The sequence below is a fragment of the Micromys minutus genome (assembly GCF_963924665.1).
Source record: "Micromys minutus genome assembly, chromosome: 19".
In the NCBI taxonomy this organism is placed as follows: Eukaryota; Metazoa; Chordata; class Mammalia; order Rodentia; family Muridae; genus Micromys; species Micromys minutus.
Window position 1 is genome coordinate 1,474,049 of NC_137954.1, and position 22,846 is coordinate 1,496,894.

Sequence of the window (22,846 nt, forward strand, 5' to 3'; positions counted from 1 at the left end):
TGATGGATTTCCTTATATTAAACCATCCCTTCATCCCAGGGATGAAGCCTACTTTGTCATGGTGAATGATCGTTTTGATGTGTTCTTGGATTCGATTTGCAAGGATTTTGTTGAGTAATTTTGCATCAATGTTCATAAGTGAGACTTCTTTCAAGTTTTTTAGTTTATTTCACTGTCTTCTACCCTCCTGGTGTGCTAGTCCTGCTATCTCAGCCTTAATGACATAGCTTACAAGGGACATAGCTTATTCTTACATTCAATAAGTAAATGAATAAGTGGATAAACTAGAAGTATAATTCTTTTGTAAGTGTCTTTCTGGGTGTGTATTCAACTGCATTTTCAAGAATGGAAAGTAACCACACTGTAGCAACTACAGCAGAAATCACAGTTCCCAGGGACCTAAGGAAACATTTTGTGAATGAATTTCATTCATTTCTCATGCTCACTGTCAAAGAGCTGGGAATCTCTGTCTTGGATAAATTCTGTAAGGGTGGTGTGTTTTTGTTTTTCTAATTTCAGATCTCACTAAATCACTTTTGCAAAACACCCACATGGGATTATGATTATGTTTTGTTTTTAGTTAAGATTGTTCCAGTATCTTATACAAGAAACAGCAAGCGCATCATGCTGTGCTTGGCCATTCAAAATTCTGCTCTTGTACATTTACCTTCATTTCAGCCTGCTGTGTGCCTTCATGCTTTTGTGTATACTGTTCTGTCAGTCAGCAATACATTGTCTTACCTTTTTATGAATTAATTTAAATATTAATTTGAAATTTTATAGGATGTCACATGATCACATGGCAATTATAAAAAAAAAAGTGCATTTTGTCAGAAAACACTTTGCTGTTCAAATGATTCTTTAACTCCTTAAGTTCAAGTTGGTTCCTAAATTACTGCTTTCTTTGACTAGATAAAACAATGTTGGAATATGAAAAATAGATTTAGAACTTAAAAAAAGGGTTGGGGGTGAGGGGATAGAATTGGTTCCATGACTGAATGTCTGTTTCTTTAAGGCAGTTTCTTTCTTTGAGCTTTGGTTTACTCAATATAATAGCTATTCAAAATGATTGTGAAAATATACCATAGTTTATGGATCAGAGGTGCCTTAGTTGTATAACTGTCTAATGGTATAAATAGAACTCTTGGAATGGGCACAGGTCCTCCCTTATACTCTTGAGTCATTTGTCTTAGTCATTTGTGGTTCTTTGAGATTCCAGAAGAGCAGATCCTTCCCTCCTGCTCTTACTGCACATAATACCAGGATGATGGCCTCTGCTGAGGATTTCTCTGACTTGCTTTGGTGCACACTTTGGTTCACTCTTCTTCTCTCTCCCTTTCTCTTTTTCTCCCTGTCTTTGTATATCCCTACCCTGTGTATAATAAACCACTCTCACCATTTTCTACAATTTTCAGAAAAAAAAGCTAAAATTTCCAAAGAGTATACAGGTTTATTGAGTTGTCAAAATTCTATATTGGATTAAGAAGCAAAATTTATTTACATGGTTTTGGCAGCCTGATTTATTAAAAACTTTTTTTTCTGATACTGGTTCTGTTTTTCAGGATCGCATAAACAAATGAAAGACCACACACACACACACACACACACACACACACACACACACACACACACTGAAGTCTTACATGCCTCAGGCCTCCACACTGACTTGCTAGTGTGCCCCTCTGCCAGGAGGCCAAGTTTGTCACCCTCTCTGCCTCCAATAGATTGTCAGTCAGATCTCCTGAGAAAGGTGCATGAGCCTATTATTTGACCACTACCCAAATTACTGCCACTTGGCCCTGCTGAACTTCTGGAAATGTGGCCACTCTCCTGACTATTGAATGCAGTGGTCACATCTTTAGTGGTTACATCTTTATTGCCACAGGAAAAAAACTACTTGCTGTCAGAGACTCTTCAGTGCACAACACTGTCCCTTCCCTCCTCTTGTGACCTCCCCTCCCCTGCCTCCACCACTCTTCTCTTAGGCACTTCAAACATGTCCTGTATCATCAGGACATACAAGAGGGTGGGTGAATATTTTCAATACTGACAATTTCTAAAGTGTTTTCAACTCTAATTGGACATGGCAACCTCTGTTCTAGTCTCTTCATTGTGTCTCTTGGTTTACCTACAATATGCAGCATGTAAAATGGATCCATGCAACATTTATTTATGTGAGATTCAGTTAATTATAATTATAAATGCATTTTGCAGAATGTATTCTAAAAGTTAGAGGGAGAGTGTTTTGTGCAGTTGTAGGGAAAGACCTAAGAGTTGATCAGGTTATACATTTTTGCTTGTACAGCTTAAAATGGAGAGCCAGAGTTAGTTCTTTTAGACCGTTGCTCATGAGTTCCTCCTAAATGATACAGCAAACAGTGAGGATAAATGCTAAATATATATACACTGTAAGTCTTTGAATTTACTAAATCTTGTACTATAACACATCTATGTTTTCTTGTCCCTAGGCAGTTGTTTGGCAGAAAAGTAGAGTTCCAGATCACAGGATGGCTCTAATGTCAGTTCTGGGAACTGCTATAATGAGCAACATGGACTCTGTTGAGCAGTACTGTGAAGAATCTCAGGTACACAGCAAAGCTCGCCTTTCCAGTCTCCCTCGCATGGTGAGGTGGTCAGGAAGAAGTGCTGTAAGGCAAACAACAGAATGCAAAGCCAACCTTCCCTGCCCGGTTACCTTTTTATTTATGTTACTTTTTAAAATTAATTTTCAATTTAGGATCTTCTCTTTACATTGTAGAACAAAAAGAGTGGATCTTATTTATCCTTTATTTCTCTTTCTGATTGTGAACATATGTTCAGGTTGCCTTCTGTTGGTCTTTCAGCTTTAGATAGTGCCATTTGGCTCTGTGTACTGCCAGATGGAGCTACCTCACTTAACTTGCTCTTCCATCATAATTTCATCAGCTGTGTGTGTGTGTGTGTGTGTGTGTGTGTGTGTGTGTGTGTGTGTGTGGAGGGAGAGAGAGAGAGAGAGAGAGAGAGAGAGAGCACGCACTTGTACATATACACATACATTGTTCTGGGCATTGAACCTGGAACCTGGTGTGTGCAACAGTTACTGTTACACTGAGCTATGTTCCAAGTTCTTCCCCCACCCTCACCTCCATTTTTATTTTATTGTTATTTGCTATGTTGCAACAGCATAGGATTGAACTTACAGTTCCCCTACCCCATCCTCTTAGGATCTGGGGCTACAGACTTGGCTGCCAGCCCTGACTTTAACAGATTTCATATGTAGTTTTCTTTCTTAGAGCTTAGGGTCTAACCTAGCACCTCACACCACTATCGGGCCTTTTGCCACTGGGCTCTGATCTCAGCCCTGTGGGCTTTTATTATGTTTGTGTGCTTGTTTGTCTCCATCTTTGCTCTAAACATTAATTATAAAGACCCAATTAATTCTAAGCTTAGATGGAATATAATTATAATTATACAAAAATTAACACAAAGCCCATTATTACACTCGGATTGCATTTCCTCTTTAAGGATCCAGTATTTTCTCTCTTATGCCACACAAATGAGAATATTCCTACTCTACTAACTGAATATATTCTCCTTTGTTACATTCCCATCAGTTACTCAAAACTCAATCCCCCTCTTTGTGTTTTATGTAGTCTGTTGCATATAAACTCTGACGTTTCCTCAAGGTTCTAGTGGTCAGTGAACTTGTCCTTTCTTGTCTGACACTCCTCCTCTTGTATAATGGCCCCTGAGCCCTGGCGGCGTGTAACAGCAGCTTCATTTAGGCCCAGCACCACACCAGCACTTTTGACATTTTTGTGGAGTTTTGCATTAACACTGCAGTAAGTGTCTCTGATGAAGTCTAGATGTAGCACAATCCAGGAGTACAAAGAGTGTTAGAAAGCAGTTTGACAACATGGTCTTTTAGCAGAACTGCAGTAGAGCTCGTTACCTCCTGAGGCCTATGATTCCCAGTCAAGGACCCTTAAGCAGGTTTACAGAGCCAGGCATGAGTTTCCTTTTGTGGAACAAACCTCAAATACAATCAGAAAATGGTTGCTAACCCAATTCCAGTCCTACCAGCATAATTCTAGAGGCTTGCCTCTGAAGTTATTGTTGTAGCTAGCAGTATTCACAGCTTAGTAAAACTGTTAATAATGCCCCACCCCAACCTGCATAGCAACTCTGGCACCTTGGCAGCTAGAAAATAGTGAAGAAGTTTGCAGCTCAGCTTCAGCTTAATTTTTATGCCCTGTGACCATAGTGTGCAGCCTTTAGCGGTCTTTACTACTGAATGTTAGTGGGCGACCAAGAACAATCCCTCTGGGGCCTCCCTGACCTGTCACTGGTAGAAAGGTGTCCCAGAGCTGGTGCTGTGATGTTGCTTTAATAACAAATGGCTTCTGGGAGAGCATTACCTGTGTCCATGAAGGGCATCTTATTTCAAAGGTTATTTTTTAGATTAAATTTTTGATAAGTTAATAGAACAATTGGTTTTGTTGCTCTGAGTATTGTTTGCCCTTTCTTCCTGCCCACTGGTAGTTAGTTGTTAATGCACAACTCCACAAAAATGACAAAAGTGCTGGGGCCATTATACAAGAGGAGGAGTGTCAGAATGAATACATGAAAAAGAAAAACAAGAAAGGACAAGTCTTAAAAGGATCATTTACGTTTCACTGCTGTGCCAAGGACTCAAAGCCTTCAATCCAGAAACACATTTTTCCAAGCTGTACAGAGTTTATACTTCTATCCATTACCAGTCTCTCTCTCTCTCTCTCTCTCTCTCTCTCTCTCTCTCTCTCTCTCTCTCTCTCTCTCTCTCTCTCTCCTTAGATTGTGTGTATGTATTCAAAAGCCTGAATATTTCTAAAGATAAAGTTTTGTTTTTAAAGTATTTGCTCCTTAAACAATTTTTATCTCATAGGAGACAAGTTTTGTTTTGCCTTGAAGGTCTTATTACTCTAAACCTCTGGTTTTCTCACCCCGTTTTCCTTTTGTTCCAAACTTCCGATTCTTTGTCTTTTTGCTCTGTGAAGAATGTAATTGGGAATGTGTGTTTGTGCCTGCTGTTGACTGTCAGGTTCATGTTGCCTGATCCTTGCCTGCCTGTCTGTGTTCATCCCCTGCCCATCTATGCGTAATCTATTCATCCATCCCAATCACCTCCACCTGGGATCTTCCTGTCTCTATTCCTGCCTTCCTTCATTTTCATGTCAAAGACAGAGTTAAATTAATTGTAATTGATTTGTGATACATTGTCACTAAGTAGTTTCTTTAGACAAGAGAACTTTTATTTGTTGCTATTTGATCACTTTAAGCCTGCTGCCTCTCTAGTGTTATGATGCTTATGGTATAACATAATACGCTAATGGGATAGTTGAGGCGAATTTAAATTGTTCTTGGTTCCTTTATTTTCCTGGGACTTGGTTGTTGGTGTGTGTGCTTGTATTCTAGATACTGCAGACATCCTGATATGATCTGTAGGCTAATAGTGTTGGTATCTCTTGGAAGTTTGCTAGCATTAGTGCCAAAGGCCTGTTCTTAGGTCAGTTTAGGCAGATCTGTAGTTTTACCAAGTCCTTATATGTGACTGGGATTCACATCAGTTGGCCCTGCAGTGGGTAAGTTTTTTCACTTTGTTTTGAGACATTGCCAGATAAATTTCTTAAATTTGATTTTTAGGTTTTGTTGTTGTTTTGATTTGTTTTCCCTTGGTTTTTCAGACAGATTTATATAAAGACTTCTGGTAATCTCTCATAGACAATAGGAATTCTGCTTAGTCTTCACGTGCCTACTGTTGCATGGAAGAATGTATAATACATGTGTTAACAATGTTCTAGTTCGAGTGCTGAAGAATGTCTGCTAACTCTGGAATGTCTCTAAGTAATCGCAGTCAGATCTCTGCTGTTCTTGCTCTGTGTCATGCTATTGTGTTTCTGTTCTAACACACCACACTCTGGCTTGTATTCTTGACTTTTCTACTGAGCCAAGTGAGTGTTTTCTCATTCTTGGTCAAAACCAATCCTGCTCCTCCTGCCCCGGCTACTGGCTATGACCTCTTGCTTTATTATGCCTCCCCCCACCCCGTACTTATCTTTGTCAAACTTGCCCACCGTGTTTCCGCTTTTGGACTGTTCCCTTTGTGATAAGGGTCTCTTTTGTATGCGTTTGGTTCTAGGAAGAATCTTTGTTATGGGTGGCGGTGCCACCTGAGCCCCTGCTTTGACAGCTGTTGTTAGGTCCTCAGGTTGTCTTTCTTGACATCTGACCTCTTTTTGATATTTTTAGCTCTACTCCAAGGTGAGGGAATGTCTTATTACTACCTGATTCTTATTCATCTTACTGTACTTGTTCAGAACTTGGAATATATTTTCAGTTTCTTTCTAAACTTTATCCATAGCTATCCATGCTTGCTTATGTCTGTTCTGATACAATTGGTGCTGTTTGCTTTAAATTCCATGATGCAACACTTAATTGTAGAATAATTTCCAGTGTTGTGACAGAAGAGTTTTATTCTCCACTGTTTTATGTGTCTTGAAGCTTTAATTTACTAGATCAGGGATCACAGTTTGCCTCTGTTGTTCTGTCTTGTTCCCCACGCTTTCTCTCTGTCAGCCCAGTGCCCGCCTCATCCCTAGGCCAGTATGAAACCAGGTGATACCTTAGTAGTCATGCCTGTCATCCTGCCAAAGTCCCAGACTCCTCCCTGACTGCAGCATGACCTCACCTGGTCCTTGGTTTTGGAGTTGGCTTTATTCTTCCTGTGACCCTAGCAAGCAGCCATAGATAGTGGTCACAACATGTAAGTCATTTTGTTTTCTTCCAGGGAGGTGTTGCATGAGTTACATGTTCCAAGTGGAAAGACTGATTTCAATCCTCTGCTAGATTTAATTTCCAAATGAGGTATCCTTTCTCTGATATTACCATGTAAGGCCTCTCTCTCCAGCCAGCACGCCCCATTGTGTAGTTTACACATACAACCTAACCTTTGTCGTTTATGGTTTTAGTTCTTTTGAAATTAAATATTGGTTTCTATCACCTCAATGTAGTTTGCATTTATGAGAAGAGATTTTCACATGAACTTATCCACTATCTTTCCCAGAGTACTTAAACGACTACTTTAGTATTTATATGGTATTTAGATATGTTTGTATGATATTATGGAGCTTTACTGGAAAGAAAGACAAGAGTTAGTAGATTAATCAGGCTTACATCATTATAATTAAGGTAAAGAATAGATTTGTCTGATAGACTATGACTCTTTAGTATGATAGAGAAGACAAAAGTAGCCAGATGGGGCAGTAGGGTAAAAACTAGGCAACATATCTTATAACATTTTAATGTGGTGAATTCATTTTGTGACAGCTAGTTGCTGCTGCTGTGAAGATTTCAAAACTCTGCCTTCTTGATTGTTGCATTAAAGGTGAGCCCCTCCATGCCTGGAGAGGCTCTAGTTTGTAAAGGAGACGGGAGGAGAGGAAAGAGGTCTACCAGAGAAGCAGCTAAGGATGGATTTTATTGAATTTGGGGGGATTTTTCTGTGTTCTTTTTAGGTTGAGGTATAGAATCTCATACAATCTATCAGACTGTTTGCTTATTGAACTGATTTGGGGGTTTTGTAACTGTTCTCTTACTATGAAGTGATCTGATGTTTAATTTATATAACATTGTATGCACCATAGCTGCTTGACTCTCTCATGTAACTTTAACAGGGTTTGTTAGTTTCTAAGATTGTCTTCATTTTTAAAGCTCAGTGTCTAGAAGTTAGTAGTGTTACACAATTGCAACCACAGTGTGTAAAAGGAAATCCCTGGCTCTGTAGACATTTTAGGGTACAGGGGACACTTTTCTTCTCTCTTTACTCTCCTCATCTATGTCTTTTCTTTAATCCAAACACTCAGTAAGTTCTCCAGAGGCTAAGCAGACTCCCCTTGTACCCAGCAGGTGCTTGAAGAAGAGTCTCATGTTACATGGTAAATTATACAGCCATTTATAAATGCTGTGAAGTTTTACAGTTAATTAAGTGGTATCATCTTGTAATGGATTATCCAGATTTATTAATTTGTTTTTCCAAATTGGTACACATTGGCACTGTGACAGTAATGCACTTAGTGTTCTAAAACTGGTATTGCATCTCCTTAAGCACTTACTTGCAAGAACAGGGATAGCCATGGACATAGATGACAGCCTGTGGGTTGTGTTGTTACCAAGTGTCATGGTTACGGCTCGGCTATAAATAACTCCTTATTCCTTATCCTAAGCTTAATGTTTATCATTAGAGTTGCTTATTGAGTTCCTAACACATCAAGTTTGACTTATTTTATATAAGACTATATACCAGAACACACACACACACATACTATGAATGCAAAGTTGGAGGAAGGGGACAATTAATAAAATCCTTAATAGTTTTCTATGCTGTGTCAGCTCAAGGTAGAAGCAGGTACACACTTTGCTTTCTAAACCCTTAAATCACTCTTTCCTTCTGGTCAACTTTTCTAGTATCTTTCTTCTTATACCTTCTCTTGATATATTTGTAGACTAGAGAAAAGTGCAGTGTGTAAAAATCACAAAAAATTTTATAGTGAGATTCTGTGAGCAATCATAGAGATAATTTGTATACATCCAGTATTTAGCCATCAAGGAGTTAATTCAAAGTAAAGAATTTTTTTCTTAAACACAGCAATGAAAACCCAGTACAATTAGCTTCAAAAATATTAAGAACAAAGAAATGGCTGTTTTTCATGGAAAATAATAGTTGAAGAGAAAAAAACTTTATGGGGAAAGACATTTTAAAATAAATCAAGGTAAGGGCATTTGTCCTGATAGTTAAAAATGAAGCTAGGGCCATTAATAAGATTTTTTTTTTAACTGGTTTGATAGTCTTCAGTAGTTACTCAACATTAATTCTCAAGGCATGCTTACCAGCATGCATACAACATTAAGACATGTAACTTAATGTTACAAGTCTCATGTGTTGTTTTGTGTACTTTCTAATACACTGCATGTAATCAGACCTCTAGAACTATTGTTGACATCACACCTTCTATGCTTGTGTATCACAATTGTAGATTTATCTAAGTGGATTCTTTCCAAAGCCTGATGCAGACCACAATTCCACAAGTCTTTCAACCCCAGAGAGAAGTTTCATCTTTATCAATAGTCGACCAGTACATCAAAAAGATATACTAAAGGTAATCACTTCTAGAAAGAAAAATACCCCTTGGATTAGGAATTTAACATATTTTACGTGAGTTTTTCTTTTTCTAAATTTTATTTTATCTATATGGGTATTTGTCCATCTGTACCACATGCCTGGTGCCCATAGAGGCCCCATGAGGGCCTTAGATCCCCTGGAGCTGGAGTTTCTGTTTAAAGCTGGTAATAACAAGATGCTTCTGTTTTTTATTCATCGCATATATTCCCAGTTAATCCGACGTTATTATAACCTGAAGTGCCTAAAGGAATCTACCCGCTTGTATCCCATTTTCTTTCTGAAAATTGATGTTCCTTCAGCTGAGGTGGATATAAATCTAACACCAGATAAAAGTCAAGTGTTATTACAGAATAAGGTAATCTTTTTCAAATGAAGTTTTGTATGTAATTATGCTATAAATGTATGCGGGCCCAATTGTTCCCTTATTAAAATAATTTGATTTTTAAACTTTTTGTTAGTACTTTGATTATTGCTCCTTTTCACAGTATCTCTCCTAATATTTGTCCATTTGTATTTTTAGGACTCTGTTTTAATTGCTCTTGAAAATCTGATGATAACCTGTTACGGACCACTGCCCACTACAGAGTCTCATGAAAATAACGGAGTAGCTGCTTCCTCAGCCAACATGGTTGTTAGTGAAACAACGGAAACAGATGTGTATTTAAATAAAATGGGATCATCTGTAAATAATTATCCAAATGCTGATACTTCGGCTATTCACTTCCAAAATGATGAATGTAGAAAAAACACTGATTTAAATGAACAGATAAATACAAGTGACCACCGTGATGGTCATTTTAGTGGCGAATACTCTCACATGAATAAGGACACATTTCAGAATATCCCTAGGAGTAATTTATCATCAGAGGCTAATCAGGCTGAACAGCATCAGGCTCATTCTGCAGGTTCCATTGAGCATATCCAAGGAGAAAATGGCAGGAAAGGTACAGGAGGAAGTGGGGGAGACGGGAGAGAAGCACTTCCTGAGAGAGCCCTGGAAGTCTGTGCAGACGACTGGAGCAAGGGAAATGTGTTTAATTCGATGGGAGAGAATATCGAACCTGTGAAAATTTTAGTGCCACAAAAGAGCTTATCATGTAAAGTGACTAATGGTCACCCAAGCCTTGAACCAGAGAATCTCAGGGATGGTCCTTGTGGCAAAACATCAAATGTAATTGATAACAGATTGGGACAGCTTACAGCCTATGACTTAATTAGCAATCGAGCAGTCAAGAAGCCCATGTCAGCCAGTGCCCTATTCATTCAGGACCACCGCACTCAGTTCCTCACCGAGAACCCCAAGACTGGTCTGGAGGACGCGACAGCACAAATCACAGCACAGTGGGAGACACTGAGTGAAGAGGAAAAACACAGGTAGGTCTCCAGAGCACACACCAGATGCTCAGCTGCCTCCTTTCTGTGTGACTTACATGTTCAAAGCTTTAGAAACTTAACATTTAGGGAGAGAATGGAAAATGCATCTTAGCTTAATGAAGTATCTTTTTGGGCATCATTATTTCATTATTATTTTGGATAGGGGAGTATTACTTTTTATTCTTGTTTTGAAAAGTTTTGATTGTGTCTGATTATTTGATAGGAAACTTTCCTGCTTCCATCTCAGTTTGACTCTCCTCTTTCTTTCTTTCTTTTTTTCTTTTTTTTTTGTTTAATTTATGTTAAAGAACTTTGGAGCAGCATTTTTTTTTCAAGCTTTTGCATTAGAGCATTTGAAGTCATAGTGCTTTTGTAAAAATTTGATTGTTTCTCCCTTAAATTGGTCTCTAAAATGACATGTTCAGTACAAGAGATTGTGCTGGAGTTTCAGAACCAAGTTAGTGTATTACTGGCTATGTAGTCAGTATAACTTGTAGCCTAAACTTGGTTGGTAATTTGTAAATTGTTGTGGGTGTTTGGGGTATAAAAATAAGTGATTTGATATGATTAAAATATTACCTGTATCTTCAGATCGAAGTGTATGTCCTGTCCCAAAAAAAAATCTAATGGGTATATATAGCTCCTGTGGGAACTTTTCCCTCGGGAGTTGTGGACAGACACATACCCCTTCCTTATAAGGCACCAAAGACAAACCACCAGAGTCCAGCTCAGGGAACCAGTAAGTTTATTGGGATTAACTTCTGAGCATGGATGAGGGTTTATTTATAGGAGGCTCAGTGACCCCAAATCAGCTCCACCACCAAAACATCTAGGCCAGCGTAGCTGTACAGATGGAGGCCCCCCAGTTAACTTTCTGCCCTCTGTCTACTTTAGCACCTCCATGATGCCTATACAGTTAAGTCAGAATTACAGCTTTCTGAGAGGGGAAGGAAGTAGAGCTGAACCTCCATGAGAGTCCAGTGACCTCATGGCCACTCCTTCCTGTCCTGGGAGAGTGTGGGCAGTCAGCAGGTTGGCTCTTGAGGCTCAAGCAGTCACAGCTGCTCAGATGAAGGTGACGGCTGCCATGCTCTGATGAAGGTGACGGCTGCCATGCTGGGTGGGTAGCACTTTACACAAGACTCTGTATCAGTCAATACAAAATGTTGCATTTTGAGTGACTGCATCTTACGAAACCAGAAAATGAAAGAAAACATTAGATTTTCAGCCATTTATTATTATCTAATTTTTTCAAAACTGTCAAATATCTGGGAAAATATTTAAATATAATCCATTCATTATAAATGATACATATGGTTAACTTTTTATATCTTCATGAAATTTATTAATTTAGTTTTAGAATTAAACTATCAATTTAAAATGGTAGTGATGACTCTTAACACTAGTAGCCATCATAAATTTTATAAAATTCTGAGCTGTATTAGAAAAATGCTTCTAAAGCAACAATCAGATGTTATACAAATGACCCCTTGTTTAAGGGAGGACGGAGATTGTGTTTGTTCTCCAAATATATATCAAGGTACATGTGGTGAGCCTATTACCACGTTCTGTCACATCATCTTGTGGTCAGTTCTTTTTTGTGAAAAGCTTCTCATGATCCCTCCTTCCCCTCATGGTTCTAAGGCCAGTGTGAGGCATGGTATCATTGACTTCAGAAATATGTGTATATGTGCTTGTAAGAAATAACGATGTGCATTCATATTTTAGAAGCAACCATAACGCAGCTGCCCTTTTAGTTTTATGTGTATGGATGCTTTGCCTTCATGTATGTCTTTGTACATATATGCATGCCAAGTGCCTGTGGAAGCCAAAAGAGGGTATCCGAGCTCTCTGATTGGAGTTATAAATAGAATTATGAGCCTGTGTATGGGTGCTCATAGAATTGAGCCCAGGTCCTTTGGAAGAGCAGTTGGTGTTCTTAACTACGGAGCCATCTCTCTTGTCTCTCATTACTTATTTTTTTAAGTCAGTATATTTTTTTATTTCCTTATTAAAATTGAAGTAGATTCTCAGGTTATGGTGAAATAGTTAGAGCATAACAGCTTTCATATAGAGAAAATTTTACAAAGTTTGAGGACCTTGAAATTTGGGTCAAATGTCTTGATGATATCCAAACACCCTTTTTCTTTTTTTCCTTTTTTTCCTGAAAAATTAAAAAAAAAAATTTTAGTTACTCTATCTCAGTTTTACAAAGTCATATTTTACATCATTCAGAATATTTAGCCTATATTCAGTCAGGTAAATTTTTATGCATTTTTATATCTTTTTAGTCACCTCTGTAAGATGCAGTTTCTGTTATTTCACAGGTGCGTACACGAAATAGCCAGTGTTCAAACTGCTAATTACTTAATAAATGTCAATTTATTTTTAGGATCTTATTTTGAATTATTATGCAAATAAGGCTCACACCACTACAGTTGTCTTAAGATTTACATAGACAATACTGTTATTCAGTTTAAAGATGAGTGAATTCGTTGGTCCTACATGAGTGTGTGTGTGTAACTCTTATGTGTCAAGCTCTGAGAACAGAATGGAAATGTGTTTCCAGCTTCATGAACATGGGGTGGGTGCAGACTCAGGAGGGCCATGATCCCTTCCACCTTGCAGCAGCACTTCCTGCGAGCCCCACACTGTCAGATTATTAGTCTTACAGTTAATAAACTTCATCCAAATTTGTCTTTAGTAGTGTTATGGAATTTATTTAGAGCAGACCTCAGAAACTACACCTGGACTGTGGACAGTCATTCTCCGCCAGCTGTCTGTAAAGGTGTGCAGTGGCCTCTCACTGTTGTGAGGAGGCCTTGAGATAATGGCTGTCAGGGCTCAGAGCAGTGCCCAACATTCAGAGAGTGATTTCTCTGTTAGCATAATGGGGATTTTGAAGCTTTTTATGCTATAAATGGCAGTTTTCATTTGCTCCAAGTCAGTTCACTTGACTTGGATGTCAGAAACAGAAAAAGAACATATCCATCTCTTAGAATCAGACACACAGATGCTTTTTTAAAAAACAAAATGTTTAGGTTTCAAGGTCAGGGCTCCTTAGACAGTGAGTCCTTACCTGTCAGATCTCTAACTTTTATTTTGAAGTTCCCTATACTCCTCAATTCTCTGGCCTCTCTCCTCACTGTCTCAAAGGTGCTGACTGCCTGCCCCTCCTGAGGCAGTCATCCATGGCAGTGCAAAGGGCAGAGCACCTGCCTCCCTCTCTAAGGCCCACCCTTTCTTCCATCCTGGTAGGAAGGGTCGGCCCCTTCTGCAGTGTTCCAGTTTGTTTTGGCATTTCCTTTCTTCTTTCCATTCCCTTCCTTCAATTAGGAAATAACTTGTTAAGGGTGTCCCGTATTCTGGCTGGTCATTTCAGTTAAAAATAACATACAGTTTTCTATTCATAAATGGTATATAGTATGCAGTTTGTCATGTAGCAATCACAGAATTTTATGAGGTTTTTAAATTGAAAAAATACAAGATATTCTGATGATGTTTTCCCCATCCCAGCTCCTTCCAAATACCTCATTCCTCACTACCTGCCAAACATCCTTCCTTTCTGCTTTCTCTCAGTCTCTTGCACTCTCTTGTTCTCTGCTTCTCTCTAGCTCTTGCTGTGTTCTTGCTCTTTAAAATACAGAAAATCAAGAAACACATGTATATATCACAAAAACCCAAAACCAAAACCCAAAGTATATACACAGAAAAGACTAATAAGATCAAAAAATACCCAGTCTACAAAAATACCCTTGAGATCATTTTGTGTTGGCCATGGGGCCTGCCTGAAGTGTAGTTAATATACTCAGTGAGGCACCATTGAAAGAAACTGATTTTTTTTCCCTTTGCAAGCAGATGTCAGTTGGAGACAGATTCTTGGTTAAGAATAAGCAGCCATGTCCATCCGTAGGATCTTCTCGGTGCTGGGACCCTATCTGCCTTGAACCTGTGCAGGTCCTGTGTGTGCTGCCACAGGCTCTGTGTTCATGTGCGTGTCGGGCCTGCCGTTTCTCTCCCTGCACATTGTCCAGTCGTGGGTCTCTCTTGGTTGCCATCTACAGCCTTCATCATGGAATTGGTGCCTTTTAACGTAAGGGCAATACGGGGAGTTGTGAAAACACTTAGTAGTTGTCTGATTACAGGACAGAAATTGCTTCCTTGTATAAAACCAGAGAGTTTTTAGAGAATTATCACATGAGAAGGAGCATGGTGTTGCCAAGGAAGACATTATGATGTGGGCAGAATGTGAGAGTGTGATGAGGGAGGATGGGAAAGGGGTGGTAGCCAGGTTGAGGATAGTTCCACAAGCCCCAGGATTAGCCAGGATCTCAGTGCTGGATGATAAAGTGAACAGATGTGGGGTAGGGAATCGTTTTCTGATTTTTATGACCTCTTTGTTTTCGCTTCTTTACTCTAGAGGATCAGATTCCAGGTGTGAGCCATGTACCTTTCTGCCACTTGGGAGAGGGGCCCTTTAGTAAGTTGGTGTTAATTTGAGCTTTCATTTGCAATATGTAAATATATTTCTACTTAAAATAACTAAATAATGTCACAATTTAGATGTTACTGAAAATGTTAAATAAACTTTATAATTAAATGTAGCCTTTAGTCTCAGAAACATCCTTTGGCTGCTTAGTCAAACCAGGGCGAATACTTTCCATTTAAGTTGCTAAGTCCCTTAATGGCATCACATACAAAGGTAACATCTGTTCTTACTTAACATTTACCTAGTATTATTTTGGACCTAACTTTTTTGTTTCCCAAGGAACTAATTAAATTGACTTCTTGAATAAATCAAAAGATTAGTACCATATGTGAAAATTTACACATTATAATTAATTACAAAAATGACCTTTATCTTGAACTCATTTTCCATCCCATAGGAAAACTCTGGAGTGCTGATGTCTAAGAGCTAAAAATACACCTATTTCTAGTGCCTGTGAAAGTAAACTATTAAAGACCATGTGTTTTGTATAACTAACCCATATGTTCGCGTTTTAGGAATAAGTGGAAGAAAATAACTTTCAAAAATATGAATATAAAAAACTAATGATGACTAATGTTTATCTAGTTTATATTGAAGCAAATCTTTATTGCAATCTTATACAACTAATATGTAGCATTTCTTTATTTGGAAACATGTTCTGGTTCACAGTCTGACTTTACAGTATATTCTGTAGAATCTAAGCCAGCTTCCTCTGAGACCTGAAATAATCTTTTGTTTCCTAGGCCCAAAATTTTAAAATGTAACAGTTTCATTTAATTACTAAACCTTTCAAAATTTATTTATTTTTATTCTTTAATCCTTTTTTTGCAGTCCAGACTTTATTCCCCTCCCAGTCTGTCTCCCCCATCCCGACTGCGCCTCCCCCCACCTCCAGGGGATGTCCCCACCCCACCAGACCTCCCCATTCTTTGGGGCCAGCAGAAATAATTTACTAAACTTTTAATCAAACATACTATTCAAATTATAGGATTTGTGTTTCTTTTGTTTTTCATGTTTGTTATGTTAGTGATTAACCCAGTGTGTGTGTGTGTGTGTGTGTATGTGTGTGTGTGTGTGTGTGTGTTCAGCAAATACTCTGCCATTGAGTACATCCCCAGCCAGGATTTGTGTTTCTTGATAGACACTTAGAGTAAACATCACTATTTACAGTGTAGTAAACATCTCCTTCCTCATAGCAGAGCTATGAGTGCACGTGAATTGCCCACATATCATAAGTGAATACCCTGAGGGAAAGAACAAATACTTTGCATTATGTTTCCATTTTTTTCTGAGCAGCAGAGCCTTGGCAAGCAGACCCCCGGGCTCTGTTGGGGTCTGTTGGGCACTGCTTCTTCAGGTGAACACAGTAGCAGTCCCAGCTCTCCCATAACAGGGTCAGCCTGAAGCTGCTTAGCAGAGCCATCCTCGGCTGGGCCTGAGCATAGGACCCAGGGATCTCAGAGCTTCTCACAGTGTGGATGACATGGACACTGCTGGATTTTCCGTGGCTCTAGAAGTTTCCTTTTACTCCTTTTGTTACTAAGAAAAAAAGAAATGCCCTCTAGGTTTTTACCCACTAAAAAATTGAAATATCCATTTATTCAGATGAATTACATAGTTTGAATATGTTTGATTTATTGGAATTTATGTATCAACTGATGACTTTAAGTAAAATAGAAAAAGTAACATTAACTCTGATGGATTAAATGGTGTACTTTTTACTCTGTGTGCTATTTAAATGGCTTTATTGTATACTGTCTTCATTTTTTATTTCATTAGGTAGAACAGTCTGGCCTTGACTGTGGGCATATGCTGCTATATCTGGCTCCCCAGAACTTTCTTAAGTCATTCTTTAAATTGCATAAATTGTACCTACAGTAGAATGCACAGGCCCTAGCACTGTAGTTCAGTGTGAACAGTACAATGAAAACACATTTTCGTCCTTCCTACAGCTCCCTCCTGCTACCTCCTTATAGAACACTGTTTTGATTTCTGTTAAATTACCTTGGTTTTGACATTATTTAAACTTCAAATAAGTAAAACTATATGATACATCTGACTTCTTTTTTTTTAATTGAACATATTTATTTTAAAAAACAAAGATAAATGTATAGATTTTAAGCATTTTGCATAAAACTATACAAATACATTTTTGTCAGTACCTGATTTTTTTAAAGGTTTCATAGTATACATTAAAATCTTACTAGTTACAATGAGCATAAAGTACATGTAAAACAAGATGTAACCTGGAATTAGTCAAAGTTTTCTTGGTGTGTAAAGATTAAGCATAATGGTTTTTCATTATTTTCTTTTTCTGTTTTTCTTTTTTTTTTTTTTTTGGCCTTTGTTTTTTCTTGAACTTCATATAGTCTGTGAGTTGTTTCAGGGGTGTTCAGAGCTTTCTGGGCTTAGTATCTAATTATCAGTGACGGCATATTATGTCTGTTCTTTTGTGACTGGGTTATCTCACTCAGGATGATATTCTCTAGATGCATCCATTTTCTTAAGAATTTCATAAAGTCATTGTTTCTGATACCTGAGTAGTACTCCATTGTGTAAATGTACCACAATTTTTGTATCCATTCATCTACTGAAGGACATCTGGGTTCTTTCCAGCTTCTGGCTATTATAAATAGGGCTGCTATGAACATTGTGCATGTATCTTTGTTGTATGTTGGAGCTTCTCTGGGGTATATGCCCAGAAGTGGAATAGCTGGGTCTTCAGGTAGTAAGTACTATGTCCAATTTTCTGAGGAATCACCAGACTGATTTCCAGAGTGGTTGTACCAGTTTACAACCCCACCAACAGTGGAGAAGTGTTCCTCTTTCTCTGCATCCTCACCAGCATATGCTGTCATCTGAATTTTCGATCTTAGCCATTCTGGCTGGTGTGAGGTGGAATCTCAGGGTTGTTTTGATTTGCATTTCCCTGATGGCTAATGATGTTAAGCACTACCTTAGATGCTTCTCAGCCACTTGATATTTCTCAATTGAGAATTTTTTGTTTAGCTCTGTACCCCATTTTTTATTAGGATTGTTTGATTCTCTGGTGTCTAACTTCTTGAGTTCTTTGTATACCTTGGATATTAGGCCTCTATCTGATGTGGGGTTGGTAAAGATCTTTTCCCAATCTGTTGGCTGCAGTTTTGTTTTCTTGACAGTGTCCTTAGCCTTACAGAAACTTTGCAATCTCATTAAGTCCCATTTGTCAATCTTTGACCTTAGAGCATGAGCCATTGGTGTTCTGTTCAGGAAATTTTCTCCTGTGCCTATGTGTTCTAAGGTTTTCCCTACTTTCTCTTCTAATAATTTCAGTGTGCCTGGTTTAATGTGGAGATCTTTGATCCACTTGCACTTGAGCTTTGTCCAAGGAGATAAGAAAGGGTCTATTTTCTTATATTCTTCTGCATGCTGAGTACCAGTTGGACCAATACCATTTGTTGAAGAGGCTGTCCTTTTTCTATTGAATGTTTACAGCTCCTTTGTCAAAAATCAAGTGACTGTATATATGAGGGCTCATTTCTGGATCTTCTATTCTATTCCATTGATCCATGTGCCTATCTCTGTACCAGTACCATGCAGTTTTCAGCACAATTGCCTTGTAATATAGCTTGAGGTCAGGGATAGTGATTCCCGCAGATGTTTTTTTATTGTTGAGGATGGATTTTGCTATTCTAGGTCTTTTGTTATTCCAGATGAAATTGCACATTGCTCTTTCCAACTCTATGAAGAATTGGGTTGGAATTTTGATGGGGATTGCATTGAATCTGTAGATTGCTTTTGGTAAGATGGCCATTTTTACAATATTGATCTTTCCAATCCATGAGCATGGGAGATCTTTCCATTTTCTGAGATCTTCCTCGATTTTCTTCTTTAGAGGTTTGAAGTTCTTATCATACAGGTCCTTCACTTGCTTAGTTAGAGTCACACCAAGGTATTTCATAGTGTTTGTGACTATTGTGAAGGATATCTTTTCCCTAATTTCTTTCTCCACATGTTTGTTCTTTGAGTAGTGGAAGGCTACTGATTTGTTTTAGTTAATTTTATATCTAGCCACGTTGATACATCTGATTTCTAACAATATTTTCAAGACCCTTGGGTTCCGGTTTCACACGGGACAGAAAATAAGTTAGTTTTCATTCACCTTTTGTCATGTATTGAGAATTTGCCTCTTCATATTTCTTTTCCTGTCAAATGATCCATGTTCACATATAAGGAATCAGAACTCCTGTTTATGTGAAAGAAATCTGATTGTGCCTCTGAGGAGAAAGGTACCAGTGCTTCCAGCTATGCTTCTGACTTTATTTCTGTGCTTAGGCTGTGAGATGTAGCTTGAAATCTCTTGATATTGAAAGCCCTATTACTAGGTGCACACACATATGAGTGTTAAGCTTTATAATGGCCCTTGCATCTCTGACAATTTAGCATTTTGATCTGATTCATTTAATGTTGTCAGCGTCTTTTCGTATACTTCCTGTTTGTATGGTACATATACATTTTTCCATTCTTTTCTTTTATACCTCTGTGTTATTACATAAGTGCAATTCTTAGAAGCCCATGACATTGGGCATCTTGTCCTTTCGTTTGAAGATTTGGTCTATGTAATAAAATCATTGTCATTGTTAGGGTTAGAGATGCTCTTCTGCCTGTGTCTTCCCCTGTCTTCTCACTGGAGCAGTTGCAGAGATACTCAAGGTTTAAGTGAATACATTTAACATTAATTTATATTAGTGTTTGCATTGCTTCGTATATCAGGTATCTTCTTGTCTCACTTAGAGAAGGTTAATACCAGAGTCTCTCATAAAACCTAAAGGTCCAAAGGTATAATTGCTTTTGTGCTCATATCATTCTTTAAGAGTGCTCCCATGTTAGCAGAAAACTTATTTTATCTGAAGGCATTTCTTTAATCTTCCCCTTTAAAGGGTATTTATAGTTGGTAGATGTGAATTGTGGACTCTCTTGCCACTTGAAAGCTGCAGGCATTGCATTGTCTTTTGTCTTGCTTCTCTTCTCACTGATTTGTGGATTCGCCTTCAGTTCACTGTTTGCTTCTAGTGTATCTGGCAGGGTTTGTTTGCATTGATCCTGCATGGACTTGCTTCTTGGATCTTTAAGGTGTTAATAATTCTATAGGTTGGCTCATCATTAAATGCTTGGCATGTTGGGATGCTTGTGCATAATCTCCCAGCTGCTTCAATGTGCACAGGTCCATTTCCTGTCTTGCTCACAGTAGTCATTATGTAGCTCTGCCTTCAGACTTACAGGCCTTTTTATTGGTTCCATCTCTGGTCTTTAACTAAATCTACACAGTGACTATTCCTTTCCAGATCCTGTTGTTTAGTACTATACTTCCCACTTATCTCTGTGTGTATATATATGTATATATAATTTCCACTTCTCACTGGAGCTTTTCCTTTAGCCCCTCCTATTTCTTTTTCTGTTGCTTATCTAGAGTCCTGAAATGTTTATAAAAAATTTTATTAATTTTAAATCTGACTCATAATGAAAGGGTCTTTTCCTAACCTGTCTCCCTTGGCCATTACTCACACTCTCTGTTTTCTTATTTGAGTGGTGAGTTTCAGTTGTGCAGTGGACATTGTGGGTGGTATGTTTTGTTTTTTTTTCTGCAAAGTGTTTATATTTATTTAAGATGCCTTTGAGCTTGTGGGAGTTTGTGTTACATTGAATTATTGGGAGATTTACTCAGTTCTAGAGTGTAGGGGTTTTCATCCTAACATATGGTGCTCTTCAAGTTTTAAATTAAAGCCCACTATGTTTACCAAACTGCACATGTAACTCAGACACCAGGCTCTGTTTCTTCTGCACTAGAACCAAAGGAAACTCTGTTCAGTTCATTGCCATTTTAATGTTTTCCTGTGGGCTCTCACACATGGGATCTTCTCTTTATTTCAAGTTGTTCTGGATGTTACAGGCTAGTAAGTGCCATCTCCTAGCTAATTCCTGCAGCTCCCACCTGCTAAGCTGGGTCCCACCTCCATGGATGCAAATACAAGTCCTTTCCCATTTGCTTTTGACTGCTTTTCAGGGGCCAATTTCTTGTTATTGTTAAATTTTCCTTCAGATGATTATTATGTTTTTATCATGAACTCATTAGTTCTGTCTTATCTCTGTTCTTAGATATGAGGAAAGGGCTAAAAAAGACTTGGAACGGTACAATAACCAAATGAAGAAAGCCATTGAACAGGAAACACAAGTCTCATTAAAAGATGGCAGGAAAAAGATAAGGACCAGCGGTGCTTGGGGCTGGACACAGAAACATAAGGTGAAAGACTCATCTAATCAGCTGAAACTTGATGAGCTCTTTCAGTCCCAGAACGAAAAGAAAAAGAGTGAAAATATTAAAATAACAGAGATTTCCTTTTCTATGGAAAATTTAAAAGTGAACTTTAAGAAACAAAAGGAAGTTGCCTTAGAGGAAAAGGATGAGATTTGCCTGATCCACAGTCTCAAGTTTCCTGATGCATGGTTGGTCACATCCAGAGCAGATGTCATGTTACTGAACCCATACAGATTGGAGGAAGCCCTGCTATTCAAAAGACTTCTCGAGAATCATAAACTCCTTGCAGAACCACTGGAAAAGCCAATTGTCTTAACAGAGAGGTACGGTAAAGAGAGATTTTTAACTTGGAATGTTTAATGTTAAAAAGTGAAGGTTTTCTAGTAAGCATAATAATACTTATTTGGAGGAATATTTTGAGGAAGTTTTTTTCAACTCTAATGATGCTCTTAGTTGGCTTATAAGTAATGTTAGAAGGTTCTGAGTGTTCACTCCTTGACTCAGTAAATCCCAAGCCCCTTTCTCCTGTACCTTCATGACTTCTCTGTAGGAATTGAAAGCTGGGGTGCTGTGTTTTTTCTTGATATTAGACTGCCCTGACACTATCAGACCACTAGAGTTGAATTACATAGTGAATGCCTTTAGCAGCCTTTGTAAGTGTATACATGCATGTTTCCTCTCATTCATTAACATGTGTGAGAACAATTCTCGTGCTTAATCCTTTCACCTACTCACAGAAATGGTTAGATTCTAAGCTAATCACAAACTCAGAAAAGTTAGCTTTGGTGTGCTTACAGAAGCACTAAATAAGCCACATATCCAGGATTCTAATGTGGACTGCTTACCTGTGGAGTGTCCCACATGGGACATTCTTACTACAAGCTTTCAGACTGATTCCAGAGTTGGTAATATGAGCTAGACATACAGCCAGTGCGTTTTCTGTGATACCACAGTCGGTGGAGTCTTCGGCATTCTGAGCCAAAATTAGGTTGATGGAGCTGTAACAAGATACAGCATCCTACAGCATGTTGTGTGCTGCAGACACTCAAGTTGCCTTTGTATAGATGGGGATTGGCCCTCATCACATCAGCCTAGATCTGTAATGACTGTTCTGAGGTCCCTTTGTCAAACATGCTACATTTGCATTGAGCTGAAGGATTTCCTCCCAAGGTTTAAACTGAAATTTTTTTCAGTTTTTGGAAGAACAGTCTTATATTTAATCTTGTATCTCTTGAAGAAGCAGTGAGTAGCATTTGATTTCGAATATAACCACTTGAGTAGCTTGTTGATGGAGTGTGTGTTTTCATTTGTGATAGCTGCTTTAAAGACATGAAAAGCTACTCATTGTGGGTCAAGTTCTGATTTTTATTACATTTAGGGAACACCCTTTTACCTCTGAGGTTTTCACATTTTAGACAAATTGCCCTTAATGCCTCTCCTCCTCCTTTCCATGCACGCTCTACAGAGAGCCTCTTATACAACACTCACA

At 38.3% G+C, this 22,846-nt stretch overlaps 1 protein-coding gene across 1 annotated transcript in view; it reads left to right on the forward strand.

Annotated features, from left to right (window-relative positions):
- PMS1 (PMS1 homolog 1, mismatch repair system component) overlaps window positions 1-22,846 on the forward strand; it is an 81,046-nt gene that overhangs the window by 52,029 nt on the left and 6,171 nt on the right. Inside the window, exons 6-10 of the mRNA XM_080933036.1 lie at window positions 2,469-2,585; window positions 9,051-9,173; window positions 9,408-9,551; window positions 9,717-10,570; window positions 21,198-21,680. Of these exons, the coding sequence (XP_080789162.1) occupies window positions 2,469-2,585; window positions 9,051-9,173; window positions 9,408-9,551; window positions 9,717-10,570; window positions 21,198-21,680 (1,721 nt within the window). The remainder of the gene's footprint in view (window positions 1-2,468; window positions 2,586-9,050; window positions 9,174-9,407; window positions 9,552-9,716; window positions 10,571-21,197; window positions 21,681-22,846) is intronic.